The 21,740-nt window shown below is 36.1% G+C and overlaps 1 protein-coding gene across 2 annotated transcripts in view; it reads left to right on the top strand.

Annotated features, from left to right (window-relative positions):
• ngef (neuronal guanine nucleotide exchange factor) overlaps nucleotides 1–10,129 on the top strand; it is a 61,614-nt gene extending 51,485 nt beyond the window's left edge. For both annotated transcript variants that reach the window (XM_056473022.1, XM_056473023.1), the window contains 6 exons: nucleotides 39–128; nucleotides 738–901; nucleotides 4,027–4,185; nucleotides 4,270–4,349; nucleotides 6,363–6,467; nucleotides 8,759–10,129. In XM_056473022.1, the coding sequence (XP_056328997.1) occupies nucleotides 39–128; nucleotides 738–901; nucleotides 4,027–4,185; nucleotides 4,270–4,349; nucleotides 6,363–6,467; nucleotides 8,759–8,976 (816 nt within the window). In that variant the 3' untranslated portion in view covers nucleotides 8,977–10,129. The remainder of the gene's footprint in view (nucleotides 1–38; nucleotides 129–737; nucleotides 902–4,026; nucleotides 4,186–4,269; nucleotides 4,350–6,362; nucleotides 6,468–8,758) is intronic.
• The last annotated feature ends 11,611 nt before the right edge of the window (nucleotides 10,130–21,740 follow it).

Below are 21,740 nucleotides of genomic sequence, written 5' to 3'. Positions count from 1 at the left end.
TATTGCACTGTGGGTGTTTGTGTGTTTGTTGTATTCAGATTGTAAAGCAGTGCAATGAAGGAGTGAGGAAAATGAGTCGCACTGAAGAGCTGATCAGCATCGAGAAAACACTTGAATTCAAGTCAAAGGTACAACAAATATATATTTATATATTTTGCTGGATAGTTTCACAATTTCACAATTTTACTCCCTTTCTTCATATATGTTTATTCGCTTTGCTACAGTCTACATTGTGAATGCACTATAGAAATAACGATGAATTCAATTGATGAATTGATTATTTCATATAAATTGTATAATATAAATTATATATATACATATATATATATATATATATATATATATATATATATATATATATATATATATATATATATATATATACATATATATATATATATATATATATATATATATATACATATATATATATATATATATATATATATATATATATATATATATATATATATATATACATACATACATACATACATACATACACAGTTGAAGTCAGAATTATTAGCCCCCTTTAAAATAAATAAATAGATAAAATAAATCAGTTATTACAAATGAATTATTAAAACTATTATGTTTAGAAATGTGTTGAAAAAATCTTCTCTCCGTTAAACTAAAATTGGGGAAAAAAATAAACAGGGGGCAATGTAATATAATGTATAATAAAATAAATATATATATATATAATATATGTATTTCTCCTCTCATGTTATTGTCAGTCAGTGCCGGTGATTTCTCACTCTCGTTGGCTCTTGAAGAAGGGTGAAGTGCAGCAGATGTCTGGACCCAAAAGCACTCGAACCATGCGCAGCCGCAAGCTTTACCATCCCATTTACCTGTTCCTTTTCAACAACCTGCTGCTCATCACCAAACGCAACTCCAGGTCTGTGACATCATCAGCCGCACTGCATGTCAACACATTATAATGATGTCATCGTAAACAATGCCAAAATTGAAATTTTGTATAGGACAGCAAATTATTAATATTTTACTAAATAAAAATAGAGAGCCGAAGCGTTTTTGGTTATATTTCCTAAAGAATCTGAAATAAAAAATATAATGCAATCATTCAATGAGTGCAGATCATGACATTTTGGACTAAATAAAGATAGAAATGATGAATAATCAACACAATTTTTTATTATACAACAAGCAGTGCACACTTTATTAGTGATGACCATTAATAAAATTGCTGAATATTGTATGTTTAATAAACTTGCCTATCATTTTGCTCCAGATGAGATACATTAAAATAAATAAATAATAAAATAAATAAAACTTATATTTAGTAAATGGTCATCATTTTGCTATTTTTTCCAGACTATTTTACACATGCTTCTGATTTTTAACAGGTTTCCTTCTTCTAATTTTCTAAAGTTTTAATCAGTATAAATGGGAGTTCCTTTAAGTAAATAAAGCGGAAATGTGCGCAAATCTAAAAATCTCAAAAGCAGGTGCTCAATCAGAAATATTTTGGGTGATTTGTGATTGATTGCAGGTGTGATGTGTAGAGCTGTATCACTATTTCTCGAGTTTCCCAATTTGTATTGTTTTACCTGATGAAGACTATGTAGGTCGAAACGTTGTGTTATTAAAGGACTTTTGAGAGCTAAAGTGGCAGTGTGCCGATTTTCTTTTGATCTAGTACCTTTAAGTGCCAAATAATTTTATAAAATGCGCGTGTGTGTAGATTTAGTACTTTTTAAGAGTAATATTTATTATGTTGCTAACATTTTGTACTGAGAATTAAAGTAGCAATTTTCTTAAATTTGTCCTGTTTTTGGTTGATCATGGGTTATAATTCTAATTTAATTAAATTTGATTATAAAAAATTAGTAAATCATTGTAAATTTATGATTATGTGCTCTAATAAATGTAACACAATACATTTTCTCATTAAAATTGAAATGTATTTATAAAACAAACACATCTTTTATTAAATCAAACTTTTATTTTGGATGCAATTAATTTTTATATATATATATATATATATATATATATATATATATATATATATATATATATATATATATATATATAGCACTAATATATATGCATGTGTGTATATATAGTGCTCAGCATATATAAGTACACCCCTCACAAATCTATCTTTATATTCATATTTTTAATAGGAAGCTATACAGTATTGTATTTGTGCATATACTTTAGATTAGTCAGTAATGAAGCCAGATCTGGAGCTAATCTAACAAAACAACTTATGATAACGGTTCAAAAACTAGCACACCCAAATATATATATATATATGTTATAGAAAAATATTAAATACAAGTTTAAAGGTTCAAGAAACCCTGGAGTACTTTTTTGAGATTTTAACAGATTTGTGTATGAGTTGAGCATCAGTTAAGACAAAGTTAGCACCTGCCTGTTTCAATTGTGGGGAAAACTATATAATTTTGAACTTTTGTCAGCTAATTTCATCTTACTATTATTTTTGGGGCGGGATCAGATGATGCGTCAGTTTCTCATCATTATTTATAGCGGAGTTTCCTTATCCTATGAGAAGACCCCTCTTCTTAATTATTCATGACTGCACGTGCTTTCCGAAGGCAAGACAGACCTGCCAGTGCCAAGCTGTGAGACCCTATGTTGATGACTGGGTGAGACCGTGTCCACAGACTCACGGCACACAGTATTATCCCTTCATGAAAGGTCATTTGTGTTTGTTTCCATGATCCACGGGGTTTGTTGCATGTTTTCCCCCGCAATCCTGTCAGGGTCAATACAGCAAAGCTGTTTGTGTGTAGCAAGCATTTTTGTCAGTAGAGCAGTACGAGTATGGCGAAGAATGGCGTACTTTGTCCTTTATCAGTGGACTTCGTTCACATTTAGACACATCACCGTGCTGCTGTGTTCGCCTAAATCCTCCAGATTACCAGCAGGGCTAATGATTGAAATAGGCAGGGCAAGAGACCTGCTTTACTGAGTCTGCATTCAGACCCAGAGATTTATGGAGAAGACCTCATTTATAGTGTTTATATGAACACGATTCTCTTTATAATGATATAAATTGTGGTTGTGTGTATATGAAATTACAAATGACAAATGTAGCAGGGCATTACATTACTGTTTATTTCTTTGCATTTTAACTTTGTAAACTATAAAATCATGAATCACCTTACGGTTTGTGTCTTTTTGTGAGCTGACTGACAACAGTTGTTCGCTCCCCTCCTTCTCCCCTGCTCTGCTGGCCACGCCCACTCCTGCCTCTGATCGCAGAGCTCCACGCCCATTATGATGCCTTTTTTGAAAAAATTCTGAGGTAGACTTGAACCGAAAGAGGGGGGTTTCATGGCCCTTTAACAAAAAGGAAAAATCCAGAGAAGCAAAGAAATTGAAAGATTTAGTTGAAATTTTGTAGGTTGTCATTTTCTTTGCAATATTTTGCTTGAATTTAATTGTATTATCTTTTTACATTTCTGAATATGTTTGGTGACTGAAATATTAATTGAATAAATATATCTGTAATACATTGCCTATATTCACTGAGAAATGGAGAAAAATATTCTTTTTCAAAATGGGCTGTTCTCAATTATGCTGAGCATTGTGTTTTTTTGCTGTTGTTTTTTTTTTTTTGCATCAAAGTAATTTTGTCCCAGATATTTTTTAATTTAAAAATAATTCAAATAATTTCTTTAACTCATTTTATTAATGAACTAAAGAAATTAAATAATTAAATTTAAATTAAATTATTTTAAATAATAATTAATAACACATAATTTTAAATATTAATTAATAAATTATAATTTTAAATAATTTTAATTAAATAATAAAAAAATTTAATTATTAATAACAATAAAATATTCAAAACTGATGTACTGATATTACATTAGTTTATAAGTGATAGAAACATTCTTAAAATTACTAAATAGTTAACAGGAGCACAGATTATTAATTACTAATGCATTATAAATTGCATGTAATTTAAAATGTTTTTGTTATGCTGTACTAATTGTTTAATTGCTTGTCTGTATTTTCTGTGTGTTTCAGTGGAGAGAAATTCCAGGTTCTGGACTCGTGCAGTCGCTCCATGCTGAGGACTGAGGATCTGGAGGATCAGGGTCAGATGCTGGCCTGTGTGTTTGTGCTGAAGCTGCTGGAGAATCAAGAGGACAGAGAAGTCAGCTACATGCTCAAGACTGAGAGCATGTGAGAGTGCAGTCCTGTGCTTTTATCACACTGATTACAGCATGTGTTTGCTTGCTCCATTAATGCTGCTCTGAATGTTTGCAGAAGCGATAAACTGCGCTGGATTTGTGCTTTGACTCCAAACCGCCGTACAAGATTCCTCTCAACTAGCACTCATGAACCAGGTAACACACACTTATATTCAAACAGTGTGTATTGCATGATGCTTTGTCATGAGTTTGAGTTTAAGAAAGCTTTAAACTTGAATGCATGTTGGTTTTGAGAAAAAAAATATTTAAGCTGATGAAAATGTAAACTGTATTTTGGTGTCTGATTTTGGCAACAAACATTTTATTAATTTAATATTAAATATAAAATAAGTATAATATTATAATTTGTTATATTAATATAATTTTTTTCATTTTTGTACCTAATAATGCACAATTAATAATAAAAGTTCAATAAAAATAGAATGAATTGTTAAATTTTTATTTAACTGTTTTATTTATTTAATACGCCTTCTAATATTATATATTTATTTGATTTATTTAAAACATTTTCAAATAATGTACTAATGAACAGTACCACATTTATACATACTTTTGTGTTTTATTTTACTTGCAATTTTATTAATATATATTTTTTTATTTGTCTGAAATTATCAAATTATTTATGAAATAATTTAATGTATTTATTGAAATTCTTTACATAATTTAAGGTTTTATTTTATTCAAAACCAAATATAGTAACAAATATATTAAAAATATAATAAAATTTCATGCATTTATGTGTAGAAAATAATATACAAATAACAATATATTATATAAAATATGTATTTATAGGCTCATTTCCACTGACTGGTACAGTATGGTATGGTTCGGGTCAGTACGGGTCACCTTTATCAGGCTTGCGTTTCTGCTACCAAGGGAACCCTTTTGGTGGACGTGGTGTATGACAGAAAGTTTCAGTCAACGTCATTTTTGCTTGAGAAAATGTCTACTGTAAAGCTGTATGGGTCGCTCACATATCATATGAGAAGCACTTCTCACAAAACCGATGCTTCATACACATAAATACTTGTGTAGAAATGTTTATTACTAACCTTTCTATGAACATGAGTTGATTATAACTGCAGATCAATGACAGTGCGAAATAGCCTACTGTAACGTCTGCAATTATATAACATAAATAAATAAATGCAACATATAAGAACACATACAGCCCTTTACAGTCTCCGATATGTTACCAACTACAGAAGAACTACATATAGCAGACATTTAGTCCTTATTTAGGTTCAAAAACAACACAAATTATATAGCCCACAGTCAGTGAAAACCTCTCATCTGTGTCTGTAATCTTCAGCAGCACATGTAGCCTTTGTTAGAGAGTAATTCCATCATTCTGTGTTCATATTCGTCCAAAAGGTGAAGATAATAAGTTAGTTATACATGGCAGTTTGTTCATGTTTTCTGAAAAAATAATGTGCTCCTTTTTTTCCGGCTTCTCCTTTGTTTTTTTACGTCACTCTCGCGTTTGTCAGTGTCTGACAGGATCGGGTTTCAAAAGCACGTCAATAATCAAGCGCAGGTTATTATCATCAGCTCAAGAAGTTTGTTATTTCACATATAGACGCACGGCAAACGCAAGCAAGAAAGTGAAACCGCTTGCACTACAGACTGGCTCATAAAAAACTAGGGGCACAGGGTAGATTCTGCTCTTCTTCTTGGCTTTGTGGCTGTTCATCACGATGATGACAAGGTTCGACCGGATCGACCATGGCTGGTTATTATATGTATATATAATTCCGCTGTAATCTCTTGCTGTGTATTTTAAACATGCCGGGTTTTTTGTTTTCATTCTGGCTTGTTGCGTAAGCGAATGATGTATCTCTGTAAACCAATAGCGTTCAGCTGCACGTCTAGCTCCGCCTCCGTGTTTGGTACCCTTTCGAAAGGGTGCGGTACGGTTTGGTTTGGTACGCCTTTTGACAGTGAAAATGGCCATAAAAGCGTACCAAACCGATCCGTACCGTACCACTCAGTGGAAACGGGCCATATGTTACTATATTATGAAACAAAATAATGTCCTAATAAACACGATCAGATTTATTTTAATGTATTAATCTTTAATGAGTTGAATTATTATTTGTTTTTTCATCTGTGTACATAATGATTTATATTTCTGTTGGTCTTCGACAGATTCTCCACAGGTTCAGTGTATCCAGTCTTACTCCTCTCAGGAACCCGATGAGCTTTCTGTAGAAATGGCGGATGTGCTGCACATTCTGGAGTGGACAGACGATGGTAAGAAATCACAAACCCATCAATGCACACTACACATAACTGAACATCAGTCAGTGTCTGTATATAGTGTAAAGGTTGAGCAATAGGCCATAACCTCATCAGTCTGTGTTGCATGAAATTATCTTTCACAATATTGATTCTTACAGACTTTGTCATTTTCAGATGATGAGGATATATTTATCAGCACTGAAAGTACAAATGATTGATGATGGGTAATATTACCTTTTGCAGTGCATATTTGTGAAATTACATTATGTGCAAAATTAAAGTATTTTATAAAACTTTTGCAAATGCAACACTGTTTTAAAATAAGATATTACATTAAATATCAGTATGATTGGTAGTCAATAGTTTTTGTTCATCAGAAAAGATTCTGATTGGCCATCAGTAATATAGCATTCATCATGATGTATTATCATTGACCATCAATATTTCTATCATTTATCAGGAAGGATTCTGATTGGCTGTTTGTGTTTTTAGCTCTTGACTGTTTGTCAATGTTTTTACAATGGTTTGCCGTCAGTGTTTTCAACATTCATCAGAAAGGTTCTGATTGGCCGTCAGTGTTAATATTATTGTTCATCACAATTAATTCTGATTGGCTGTCAGTATTTTTAGCACCTGATTTGCCATCAGTGTTTAAACATGAATGCTGGTCAATATTGTTAATGTAAATTAGGATAGATTCTGATTGGCCATCCATGTTTTTAGTGTTCATCAAAATGGATTCTGATGGCGCCGCAATAGCTTAGTGGTTAGCACTCCGATATATGGTGCAGTAGCACGTCAGGGCATCCCGTGTTTGAATCTCTGCTCAATTTCCCAACACTACCCCCCCCCCCCCCCTCTCTCCCACTTCTCTTCCTGTCTCATTACTGCTGTCCTATCAAATAAATAAATAAAAATCTAAAATAATAAATTAAAAATTAAAATAATTTTTAAAAAGATGGATTCTGATTGGCTGTCAGTGTTTTAGTGTAATTAACAGACAATATTTGTTATGTGATCAGAAAAGATTCTGATTGGCTATCAGTATTAAAGCGTTCATTTTAATTGGCTGTCATTGTTTTTGCGTTCATCAGGATGTATTATGATCGACCATCAATGTTTCTTTCATTCATCAGGATGGTTTCTGATTGGTGTTTGTGTTTTTAGCTCCTGACTATTTGTCAATGTTTTTAGCATAATAATAATAATAATAATAATAATAATAAAAATAATAATAATAATAATAATAATATTTAATAATAATAATTAATTATTGTTATTATTATTATTATTATTATTATTATTATTATTATTATTATTATTATTATTATTATTATAATAGCTGTTTCAGTTCATTTTTTGTGAATGTACATTGTGCAAAATTTAAGTATTTTATGAAACTCTTGCAAATGCAACACTGTTTTAAAATAAGATATTACATTAAATATTTGCGAATAAGCCACAGTTTCCATCCCATGTGTGTTGGAAATAAAAATCCTCATTTACTGTAAAACAAGTAGGGTATATAAATATAAAAAATATTAAATTGCTTTATCATCCCTTATTTTTCCAAATAAGCTGTGCCTAACTGTGGCAGATGGCACACACAACAACAAATTCTGTCATGTTATATTGTGTTTAGAGGCACATGAGGGAGGTTTGTGTAAAACAAGTTGTAGGAAAAAAGTATTCAAAATAATTTTGAAATATATTCTAGAATATAATTGTTATTATACTTATTATAATCAAATTTAAAAATGTAATATAAATATTATAATTATGATTACTATATTGTTGAATACAATTTTTGAAACAATACAAGTGTCAATGTTTAGTGTCAATTACAATCAATTAAAACATATTTCAGTGTGCACTCAGAAGCACTCTGGTCAAAAGCTTTTTTCAAATGCATCAAATCTAAATAAAATCCAGCAAAACAGGCACATGTTATCACTGTTGTTGTCAGACACAATCTAGACTCTTTTGGTCAAATGCATTTTGCATGAAATTACCTCTTGCAATGCTGCTTCCTGCCATCTGTTCATTTTACTATTTTTGTGGCACGTCCTCCCTGTGTTTTCTTCTCTCTTAAGGACATTTTTAGCAAAGTGTCACCAGGAATCATCATGCATTAATGCTAAAAATCTTACTTAATTGAGGTATTGGTTTTGTTTTTAATTGTATATTTATTAATGAAATGTTCCATGTTTGCTGCTGACATAACAATACATAAAATATTCATCCTCATCATCACCTGTGTTTTTTTTTGTCTCTGAACACAAACCTTCATCTCTCCTCCTCAGGCTGGATACTGGGTGAGAGGCTTCACGATGGAGAACGCGGCTGGTTCCCGAACCGGGTGGTGGAGCGGATCATGAGCGCAGAAGTGCGGGCTCAAAACCTGAAAGAGTGCCAGCGGATCCAACAGGCGCAGGAAGGAGCGCAGGGTGCAAGAGGCACCTCCAGGGGGCGCGGGGCTGTCAGAAACTCCCAGTACAACGCCAGCTGGACTGATCTGTAGATACAAAGAGCAAGACATGACATCGCATTAACACCACCATTCATTCTCCTAAATCCAGACCCAGGAAAGCGACGGTACATTAGTACGGTGGACCGCTTGTCATTCAGTGTCCTGTGTTTTTTTTTTTTTGAGGACTCGACAGTGTCATGGAAGAGCTCTTGCACTTTAAGCACTTGTGTTTTACGAATCGCTGCTTCCATACAGTCCTAACACGCTGTAAGCATGAAGGATTTCAACTTCCGCAGTCTCTCACACACATAAATACACACAGGGACTACTTTTTGAGGTGAAGGAAAATAAAAGCTATCGCTACATGAGGACTTTTGTAAAGTCATAATGCTTCTCTCGGAAAAGGAATGTATTAATGTGCATGGTCACACCTTACTGACTATACAGGTTTGTGTTTTTAAACTAACCTCTAAGGACAATGAGGACGTACTGTACCGTGTGGAGCTCATTCTCCTCCCAATCCACATGAAGAACAAAAACGAAAATAAGCGCGAGTGAAAATGAACTAAATTAATCTCATTTTTGGAAATATGGAGGTAAATCATGCTGATGAAGAACACCTATATTTCTTTTTCTGTGCACGTGCTGCATGAAAGTGTGTGTACAGTCAGTCGCACACACGTTAAATAATGTTTTCATACACAAACACACACTCTACACACACAGAAGAGCAATGTCGTTGAACCAGTCTAACACCAAGCAGTGTCCTAACCAGTACGTTTCCAGCAAGCCATTTGTCTGCTGTGAGATAAATCATCTGTGATGTGGTATAATGATGATTAATATCTCTGTTTTCATACTGAGGATGTCATTTCTAAAGTCGTATTAGTTTAAAAATAGCATGTTTTCAATGCACAACCGATTCAAAATACAAGATTGAATTAAAACGATCATATTTAAAGCTGAAGAAGCACAAGTTATCACACTATTGTGTTCAGATGTGGGACATAATCTTGATTTAGTTCAGTCTTTGGTCAAATGCATGACTAGTTAATGGCTGATAAGGATCTATTAACAGCATCAAGAGTGAGCTGACTCGCCTTAAAAGGACAGCTCTCTTAAAAAGGAAAATGCTGTTGTTTAATCTCATGTTGTATTACCCTGCGAATGTTTTTAGATGAATAAAGAGAAGATTTTTACTTCACATATGCTCACACTGCTTATAATACCCGTTTACACCTGCTATTAAGATGTGTTTTTGTTAATCTGATCATAAGATGTGTAATACTAGATCAGGGGTGTCCAAACTCAATCCTGGAGGGCCGGTGTCCTGCATAGTATAGCTCCAACTTCCTTTAACACACTTGCCTAGAAATTTTTAGTATACCTAAAACAGGGGTGTCCAAACTCGGTCCTGGGGTGCATCAGGTCTACTGAGTTTAGCTCCAACTTCAGCTTCAACTTTAGCTTCAACACACCTGTTTGGAAGTTTCTAGTACATCTATTAAAAGCTTGATTAGCTGGTTCAGGTGTGTTTGATTAGGGTTGGAGCTACACTCTCCAGGACACCGGCCCCCTGGGACCGAGTTTGGACACCCCTGACCTAGAAAGAGCTTGATTAGCTGGTTTATTTGGGGTTGGAAGTAAAATATGCAGGACACCGGCCCTCCAGGACCGAGTTTGGGCACCCCAGTACTAGAGCTGCACTTTCAATTTAAGCACCTCCTAGATCACAGGTGTCAAAACCAGTTCCTGGAGGGCCGCAGCTCTGCACAGTTTAGTTCCAACCCTAATTAAACACACCTGATCAAACTAATTGATCCTTTAAGCTTGTTTGAAACCTACAGGTAAGTGTGTTGAAGCAGGGTTGGAACTGTGCAGAGCTATCTTAAGTATCTTAATTAAAACTGACGCCATCTTGTTCCTAAATCCATGTCTTTTCTAGTACACATATAGTATACTTATAAAAACAGCTTCAGTTTTAGTGTTTTTATCAAACAATATAGTTCAATTCAATTCAATTCACCTTTATTTGTATAGCGCTTATACAATGTAGATTGTGTCAAAGCAGCTTCACATAAAAGGTCACAGTAAATAGGAACAGTGTAGTTAAGTTTGTAGTGTTTAAGTTCAGTTCAGTTTAGCTCAGTTCAGTGTGGTTTAATAATCACTATTGAGAGTCCAAACACTGAAGAGCAAATCCAACGATGCACAGCTCTACAGATCCTGAACCATGCAAGCCAGTGGCGACAGCGGAGAGGGAAAAAAAACTTCACTAAAGGCGGAAGTGAAGAAAAAAAACCTTGAGAGAAACCAGGCTCAGTTGGGCACGACCATTTTAATTTCTCCGCTGGCCAAACGTCTTGTGCAGAGCTGCAGTCTCAGTGGCGGAGGCTGGAAGCTGGCCTCAGCGAAGACTCGTCTGTCTCTGGAGCGTCATAGGAAACAGTCTCATGTTCTCCACTCTTCCATGACCATCGCAGTAGTTGTTCAGGATTCGGCCAGGTCCAGGATATGGAAACCTTGGGATCATCTCGTCGTTGGTCTTGGATCGAATCAGTGACTCTGCATAGTCTGAGGGCCTCGGGAAGAGTATCCCCAGGTGGAAATGGAGAATAAAGAAAATAATTAGCGTAGCTGATGTTCACAGTGTATATCAGCAAGATGCATAACCTGTGTGGAAGCCCCGTAAGTGGTGCACTAAGTGTATGCTTTACTGAACAGATAGGTCTTTAATCTAGTTTTGAATTGGGAGAGTGTGTCTGAGCCTCGGACGTTATCAGGAAGGCTATTCCAGAGTTTAGGAGCTATAAATGAGAAGGCTCGACCTCCTTTACTCGACTTTGCTATTCGAGGTACTACCAGAAGTCCTGAGTTTTGAGATCTTAAAGAGCGAGTTGGATTGTAGCGAGACAGAAGATTGGTTAGATAAGCAGGAGCTAGATTATTTAGAGCTTTATATGTAAGAAGCAATATTTTAAATTCAATACGAAACTTAACAGGCAGCCAGTGTAAGGAGGATAAAATTGGGGTGATGTGATCAAATTTTCTAGACCTGGTTAGAACTCTGGCAGCTGCATTTTGTACTAATTGAAGTTTGTTAATAGAGGATGCTGGGCAGCCAGCAAACAGAGCATTACAGTAGTCCAGCCTAGAAGTCATAAAAGCATGGACTAGCTTTTCTGCATCTGAGATGGATAGCATACTTCGTAACTTAGCTATATTTCTCAGATGAAAGAAAGCAGTTTTTGTGACATGGGAAATATGATTTTTAAAAGTTAAATTGCTGTCTAATATGACACCCAGATCTTTTATAGTAGAACTAACGCTAACTTTGTATCCCTCTAATTGTAGATCGAGTTGTGAGATCTGCTGTGTACAGGATTTAGGCCCAATAAGTAATAATTCTGTTTTGTCTGAGTTTAAGAGAAGATAATTGTTGGTCATCCAGTCTTTAACATCTTTAATACACTCAGTTAGCTTGGACAGATTAGACGTCTCGTCAGGTTTAGTTGAAATATATAATTGAGTATCATCTGCATAGCAGTGAAAGCTGATCCCATGTCTTCTAATAATGTCTCCCAGGGGTAGCATGTATATTGTAAACAGTAAAGGGCCTAAAACTGATCCTTGAGGCACCCCGTATTTTACTGGGCTGATTTGTGAAGGCTGTCCATTTATATTTACAAACTGGTAACGGTCAGATAAGTATGACTTAAACCATTGTAGGGCATGTCCTTGGACACCTGTAGACTTTAAGCGATTAATAAGGATACCATGGTCAATGGTGTCAAATGCCGCACTAAGATCGAGTAGAACTAATAGCGAGATGCACCCTTGGTCAGCAGCTAAGAGTAAATCGTTGGTTATTTTCACTAATGCAGTTTCTGTACTGTGATGAGCTCTGAAACCTGACTGAAACACTTCAAAAACATTGTTGGTCTGCAGAAAGGAGCATAATTGAGCAGAAACAACTTTTTCTAGTATTTTAGATATAAATGGAAGGTTTGAAATAGGCCTATAATTAGCTAAGTTGCTGGGTTCCAGTTGTGGTTTCTTAATAATAGGTTTAATAACAGCTAACTTGTAGGGATTTGGAACATGGCCTAAAGATAAAGAAGAGTTGATAATGTTAAGAAGAGGTTCTCCTATAACAGGTAGCAATTCTTTCAGTAACTTTGTTGGAATTGGGTCCAATATACACGTAGCTGATTTAGAGCTATTTATAATTTTGTCTAGCTCTTCCTGTTGTATGATTTTAAAGCACTGTAGGTTATTTAGATTCAGAGGCGTGTTTACTGGATCTGAAGTATAAGGCGGTGCAGAAAGTTTAATATCTCCTATTTTCTGTCTAAAGCCTTCTATTTTATCACTGAAAAAATTCATGAAGTCATCACTACTAATTTGCGGTGGAACGTTTTGTTCCAAAGATGACCGATTATTTGTTAATTTAGCGATGGTGTTAAATAAGAATCTAGGATTGTTTTGATTATTTTCTATCAGTTTGCGGAGGTGCTCAGCCCTGGCAGATTTTAAAGCCCTCCTATAGCTGGACATACTGTCTTTGTATGCAATTCTAAAGACTTCTAAATTAGTTTTTTTCCATTTACGTTCCAGGGCACGGGTTGCTGTTTTGAGAGCGCGGGTATGACTATTATACCACGGTGTAGTTTTATTCTCTCTAGTCTTTTTTAGTTTGATGGGTGCCACAGTATTTAAAGTGCTAGTAAAGATGGCATCCATACTGCTGGTTACTACATCAAGGTCATTTGCGTTTGCGGGTGCATTTCGAAGTAGAGAAAGATCAGGTAAGTTATTTATAAATTCATCTTTAGTGGATGGAACAATAGTTCTACTAGGACGATATATCGGAGCGGATCTGCTAATTTCAGGTAAACACAGCTTATATAGTAAGAGGTAGTGGTCTGTAATATCATCACTTTGTGGTATAATGTCTACATCAGTGACCTCAATTCCATAAGACAGAATTAGATCTAGTGTATGCTTTAGGCGATGAGTTGGACCAATAACATTTTGCTTTATTCCTAGTGAGACCAGCAAGTCCGTAAACGCGAGCCCTAACGTGTCGTTAGCGTCATCTATGTGGATGTTAAAGTCTCCTACAATTAGTATTTTATCAGTTTTAACTAGTAAGTCAGAGATAAAATCAGAAAACTCTTTTAGAAAATTGACATAGGGTCCTGGAGGTCTATATATGGTGATTAGAGCGAGAGATAACATAGGTTTTTGCATAGTGTTTGGAAGGACAACATTAAGCGCTAGTACTTCAAAGGAGCTAAACATAAGTCCGTTTCTCTGATTAACATTAAGAATATCACTAAAGATTGACGCAACTCCACCACCACGACCAGTTTGACGAGCCTCATGTTTATATAAGAATCCTGGAGGAGTTGCCTCATTTAAACTAATATAGTCATTTTGTTTCAGCCAGGTTTCAGTGAGACAGAGTGCATTAAGATTGTTATCTGTTATTATTTCATTTATGATAAGTGCTTTAGGTGCTAGTGACCTGATGTTTAGGAGACCAAGCTTCATGAAATTTGTATTTTCACTTTTTCGTGTTTTTTCTGGTTTAATTCTTAATAGATTATTTTTGGAGCACACAGTACGTTTGTTTCTTGATCTAATAATACGAGGAACAGACACAGTCTCTATGTGGTTAGTTAGGTATGCATTACTGTTATAAGGTATGCATTACTGTTATAGTTTATATTGGTTACAGATTATCACAGAGACACAGGGATAATATTTTAGACGAGCACTGTTGAATATGGTAAATAAAATTGAGTAAATTATTTTTTTAAAGGTTGCTTGATGCTAGAAATGAAGGTTGTATTAATTACACTCTTACACCAGTAGATGGCGACAAGCAATCATTAAAATTATTCATAATTTAAACGTTTATTCAAAGGATTTGTTCACAGATGCTGATATGATGGATAATGAAATAAGTATTAATATAGTGCAAGTAAATCAACTTTTTTGAGTGTGGCCTTGCCAAAAATTGATTATGATAATTGTTTGGCAGAATCTAAACTGCAGATCTCTGTGTTGTTAATCATTGTAAATCCATGTATGTAAATGAATCAAGCTTATTTGACATTATAACATCACTTAATCATATACGTTTTATACCTGAACACCTGATCATTGATTTTTTTCCTCTCAAAGAAATAATGAAAGTGCTCTAAAGTGAACAAGAGAGGGATTAAAACACTTTGTAAACAGGAATATCTTGATTAATCAGGACACATCTTTAAAATATGAGGTGTAAACAGGGCCTAAAATCATCCATTTACATTAAAATATGCTTTGTCACTTTGTGCTTCTGGTTTGGACACGGTTTATCAATCTTCTCTGAGAGAGAATGTAACTTCCATGAGAGATTATAGTGCTCAGAGTAGTGTTTTATAGTTGTGTGCATGTTCATAGGAAAACCTCTCACGTTCGGACATGTGGTACAGAGTTATTGCCAAATAATTGTCCCATTTCATTTTTTTGTAAAAAGATAATTTATTGTTAATGAGATAAATCTTGTATGTTGAGACTTTGTTGAGAGCTCCGTCTCAGCTCATCTAATAAATGACAAGCACCCACTTTGTGTAAGGAATTTTTGTCTTTGGTTTAGTTTGAGAGTTTTGACACTAATGTCACAATAGGCTTATATTTTTAATCACTGAAGATGGCTTTGCTTTCTGCTTTGCTGCTGTTCGGACATCTTTACCTACTGCTCCGCTCTTTGCACTTTTGCTTTTATATCTTATACCCTCATTTTAACTTGAGTTTATCAGCACAGTGCTCAAACGACACAGCTTGAAGATCAGCATCGATTCTACAAACTTTCTGAAATATAGCTTTACTAACAAGAGGGGAATTATCGTCTGAACAATCCTCCCGCTACCAGCTGCTTACATTCCTGAGACGGGAAAACACGGCTGTGAAAATGCCTCTGGATCAGATTAATTCAGATTCTCACTGCTGTACAAACTGCCACAAACTTCTACAAAAGATTGCAGTTCTTGAAACAAAGTTACTTGCGATCCGACCAGAACAGCAGCTTCATTGTGGACCTTCACAGCATTTAGCCGGTGAGTCCCATAAATCTATTCCTACCACTGTTTCGAGCACAGAAAAACAGAATGAAACTGTTGAAAATGAGCATTGGCATAAACAAGGTGCGAGACCAAAGGGTACTCGCGGAGTCAGATCATACGCTGCCGCATTAGCGTCTTCCACCCCAAATACAGCTTGGACTCAAATACAGCTTCAAAACAGATATGAAGTTTTGAGTAATATGGGTGAAGAATCCCCAAATGCAGTCAGACGGAGATCGCATGACTCAGCAGCTAACTCTGCATGGAACAGAGTCTCAAGGCCGGCTAGAAAGCGGTATTCTGCTCCAATCGCACCTGAGATAAGAACACTAGTTGTAGGAGATTCAATAATCAGGAATTTTAAGAGCAAATCTACAGTGACATACTGCTTCCCTCATGCAACAGTTTCTGATGTAAACAAAGAACTTAAGGAAATTCTGAAAAAGCACAAGACTGCAAAACGGATTATCATCCATGTGGGGAAGAATGATATTCGGAAGGAACAGTCAGAACTGCTCAAGAGAGATTTCTGTAAGCTCTTGGAAACAGTTGAAAGATTGAAAATTCAGCCGTTCATCAGTGGACCACTCCCTGCAAGAGGGACAAGTATGTTTTCACGGCTTCTTTGTCTAAATGTATGGCTGCAGAAAACATGTAACAGGAAAGGACTGAATTTTATTGACAACTTCAATCTCTTCTGGAACCAAAGACAACTGTTGACATCAGACGGCCTTCACCCAAACAAACATGGTGCAAAAGTGTTAAAGGACAATATCTTTTTCTCCCTCCATCATTCATCAGCTGTGTGTGCCACTGACCTCAATCCAAATGGCACATACACACCTAGCAAATGTCCGGATGACCACAGGACCTCAAACCAGCCCCTGAGTGGACTTGGGGCTAATGCATCACCCAAGGACAGTGATAACGCTACGCAGCCAAAACACTCTATGTTGATAGAGACACTGTCGCTGGCCCTCTGCTCAACACAGACTGAGACGCATCAGAACAGCATCGTCCCGTTACTCAACAATTATCCTCAGGAAAACAGCCAGGAAAACATATTTCAGCAGCCAGACTCTCCAGACCCACAGCCTCTATCACCAGACACGTTCTCATTGTCACCTTGCTCGCCTCTCTTGGGTTTTTCAAAAAAGATGGAGGAACTGGTGTAAGCTGGAACTAAACTCTCACACTCCATTGCTGCAAGCCCCCAGTTACCAACCAAAAAGCGGTCTGCTCCACAACCACACTACTTTTAATCTGACTCAGCATGTTCAAGGACCCACACACAATCGTGGACACACTCTTGATCTACTTATAACTAAGGGTTTACACATTTCATCAACTGTTGTTAAGGATGTTGCACTATCTGATCATTTCTGTATTTTCTTTGATATATTGATCACTCCAGCTATTAAAGACAGATCTGTCTCTGCCAGAAAGAGATGCATAAATGAGAACACTAGTGAGCAGTTTATGAAGGCCATATCGCTAGCACCAAGCATATCTGCAGACAGATTCTCTCCTTGATTTGTTTAACTCTAAAGTTAAGAATGTCATAGATGACATTGCTCCTGTTAAAGCCAAGAAGATAACTAGCAGGCAAAGGGGATCTTGGACAAGGTCACCAAGAGTACAAATGATGAAAAGCTGAGCGTATGTGGTGAAAGCCGAAACTAGTAGTCCATTATAATATCTATAAAGACAGTCTTCATGCTTTTAATATGGAACTAAACACTGCTAGGCAGACTTTCTTTTCAAGCCTTATAAACAGCAATGTAAATAATGCTCGTACACTCTTTGCGATGATAGAGACTCACAACCCCCCCCCCCCCCTACTACACTCTGAAAGCAAATGTAATTTCATTAATAAAATTGTAATTTCAAATGTAATGTCATCTCTTTACTGACAAGATCAATAATATCAAAAAGGCAATCAGCTCATCCAATCAGCCAAGTTGTGTCGAAGTCAGACTAGCTCAACCACAACTTAAGAAGTCAGACATTATGTCTGATTTCATGGCAATTACTGGTAAAATCTTAGAAGAGATCGTGCAAATTATGAAAACATCAACCTGCAGTCTTGACACGCTCCCCACATCGTTCTTTAAAATGGTGTTTACCTGTTTAGAAATGGATCTTCTAAAAGTGGTAAATGCTTCACTTCATTGAAAAAGTTGTTTTTAACCAGGTTAACAAGTTCTTAAACTTCAAGGGGTGTTTAGACAATTATCAATCTGGTTTTAGACCACATCACAGTACAGAGAGTGCTCTTATAAAGATAATCAATGATATCCGCCTAAATACAGATTCAGGCAAACTAACAGTGCTGGTACTGCTCGATCTCAGTGCCGCATTTGACACTGTCGATCACAGCATACTTCTGGATAGGCTGGAAAACTGGGTTGGGCTGTCTGGGACGGTCCTCAAATGGTTCAGATCTTACCTTGAAGGAAGAGGTTACCATGTCAGTATAGGTGATCAGAGGTCAAGGTGGACACCCATGACATGTGGAGTCCCACAAGGCTCGATTCTGGCACCTCTCCTGTTCAACCTTTATATGCTCCCTCTGAGCCAAATAATGAGAAAAAAAACAAATCTCCTACCACAGCTATGCTGATGACACTCAGATCTACTTAGCCTTACAGCCTAATGACTACAGCCCCATTGACACCCTCTGCCAATGCATTGATGGAATTAACAATTGGATGTGCCAAAACTTTCTTCAGTTAAACAAAGAGAAAACTGAAGTCATTGCGTTTGGGAACAGAGATGCGGTTCTCAAGGTGAATGCGTACCTTGGCTCTAAGGATCAAACAACAAAAAATAAGGTCAAGAATCTTGGTGTGACTCTGGAGTCAGATCTGAGTTTCAATAGTCATGTCAAAGCAGTTAGTAAATCAGCATACTATCATCTCAAAAACATTGCAAGAATCAGATGCTTTGTTTCCAGTGAAGACTTAGAGAAACTTATTCATGCTTTTATCAGCAGCAGGGTGGATTACTGTAATGGCCTCCTCACTGGCCTTCCCAAAAAGACAGTCAGACAGTTACAGCTTATCCAGAACAATGCGGCCAGGATTCTGATCAGAACCAGGAAATCAGAGCACATCACACCTGTTCTCAGGTCTTTACACTGGCTCCCAGTTACATTCAGAATAGATTTTAAAGTATTATTACTGGTCTATAAATCACTAAATGGCCTAGGACCTCAATACATTACAGAAATGCTCACTGAATACAAACCTAACAGATCAATCAGATCTTTAGGATCATATAAACTAGAAATTCCAAGAGTTCAGTCAAAGCAGGGTGAATCGGCTTTCAACTACTACGCCCCTCGTTGCTGGAATCAGCTTCCAGAAATGATCAGATGTGCTCCAACATTAGACACATTCAAATCAAGACTGAAAACACATCTGTTTAGCTGTGCCTTTACTGAATGAGCACTGTGCTACGTCCGACAGATCGCACTATTATGTTTTTCTCTTCTTTTTTATTCTTTTATAACACATTTTATCTGTTTTTATGTTTTTTTTTATCATTTTTATTATTTGTTTTTATTTCTCTTGTACTTGTTTCTTTTATTCTTGTTTATGTAAAGCACTTTGAATTGCCACTGTGTATGAAATGTGCTATATAAATAAACTTGCCTTGCCTTGCCTAATGTCATGAACTGAGGTCAATTCATTCTAACTTTTGACAGGTCATACTTCTGATACAGATAATTTGGCCTATGTTGCTCTGTGTGACCCATTGTTTTAGGGGTAACAGAAGTAAAGATGCTTTGTGATGGCAGCTTAAGGTAAGTTTTATACAGTAGTTAGAGTATTATAAAGACTTTTTTCAGTGTGCAATATTACGAAGTATGACTATATTGATTCTAACAGCAGGTTACAAACTGCTATTAGCATTAACAACACACTAACAACACACTATAATAATAATAATAATAATAATAATAATAATAATTATTATTATTATAATAATAATAATTTTATTAAAAGGTATATTTCTATATTTCTGGCAACTCAAGGACACCATACAATAAAACAAGAACAATAAAACAACAAGAGAAATAATACCAAAGTAAAGACAACAATAGTGCAGATACAAAAAAGTATTAAAAGCCATCTTAAATAAGTGAGTTTTGAATGATGTAAGGGATTCAGTGTTTCTGATGGCAGGTGGTAGTGAGTTCCAAAGCCGGAGAGCAGTGGGACTGAATGCTCTGCTGCCCATTGATGATAGATGAGCGGAGGGAACAGACAAGTGAAGAGAGGAAGAAGATCTCAGGGTGTGATGAGGGCAAATATAGAGGGGCAAGATTGTGGATGGCTTTGAATGTTAACAGATTAATGTTAAAATAAACAGGTAGCCAATGAAGCTGCTGCAGGACAGGGGTGATGTGATGAAGAAGGGGTTCTGGTGATGATACAGGCAGCTGAGTTCTGGACCGACTGAATCTTAAGGAGGAATTTATAAGTGAGACCAAAGACAAGACAGTTGCAGTAATCTAAAAAAGATGTTACAAGGCTATGAACAAGAACAGCAGTGGCATGAGGGCTAATGCTCATTTTATCAGAACAGAATTTGTTGTCGCTTTTAAATGACCAACCTATTAATGCAGGATTCTGATTGGCTGTCAATATTTCTTGTCTGTCATTGGCTGAGAAATATATTTCGAAAAGTTACCTCAGTAAACTCAGTGTTGTCGTTATACTCAGGGTTCCACTATTATTATTAAATTATGATGATGTAGAGAGTTCACACTTAGACATTGCTTGATGCTATTGGCAGGTTCGGCATGCTCTCCTGGGAGAGAACCCTGAGCTCAAAGATAATCGAGCCCAGGGCTCCCGCCTGGTCAATGAGCTATATGCACACAGACCTTTAATTTTCAGCCAGCCAGCCCAACAGCTTCCCGTGAACTGTCTTTCCATTACAAAATCGCCACGGTTAAGTTCTGTTTTCTTTAAAAATCAGCGACCTTCACTGCCGGATAGATAATGATATAATATGGGTCTCAGACCGGACAAGAAGCACTGCATTAAATTACATTTTCCCCCGCCATCCCTTTAAAATATTAAAAGTTATTTACCCGCAGTATTTTCAATGGAGTTTCAACACTAGCCTGCTGCTACTGACGGCGCTGGAGTTGACACAGTCTATCATCTTGTTTTACGCATGAACAACTAAATCAATGCTTAAGTTTATTTAACTGGTTGTATTTCAATAACATTACGATGTCGAGGCTGTAAAAGAAACCGTATCAAATTTAAAATAGTCACAGAAACCTTTCATCTGAAGTTTACCCTTGGCTGAAAAACAACAGCTGTGCATAAAGCCCATTGGTGCACATGCAATCTGAGCTGCATGCAATGCTTTTGAATGGACTCACCTAACCCCACCCCTAACCCTACCCATCACAGTGCCGTCACTAGCTCCATTGAGTGCATTGTGCCTTACAATGCATTTCTGAGAGATGTAATCCCAGCTTGCATCATAAAGGCTGCATTCACATACCGTTAGATTACATTAGCATGTAAGGGGTCTGATATCAGGTAGGCCTCGAAAGCTCCCCCTGGCAAAGGAGGAGATAGGGTGTAAGAGGGGATTCTTCCAAAACAAAGATAAGGCAGTAGGGTGAAATCGGTCTATTTATTAGAGGCTTGGATCAATCTGATTGGGTTATTG

The sequence above is a fragment of the Danio aesculapii genome, chromosome 15 (genome assembly GCF_903798145.1).
Source record: "Danio aesculapii chromosome 15, fDanAes4.1, whole genome shotgun sequence".
NCBI classification, from domain to species: Eukaryota; Metazoa; Chordata; class Actinopteri; order Cypriniformes; family Danionidae; genus Danio; species Danio aesculapii.
This window is presented reverse-complemented; position numbering and strand designations above follow the sequence as displayed.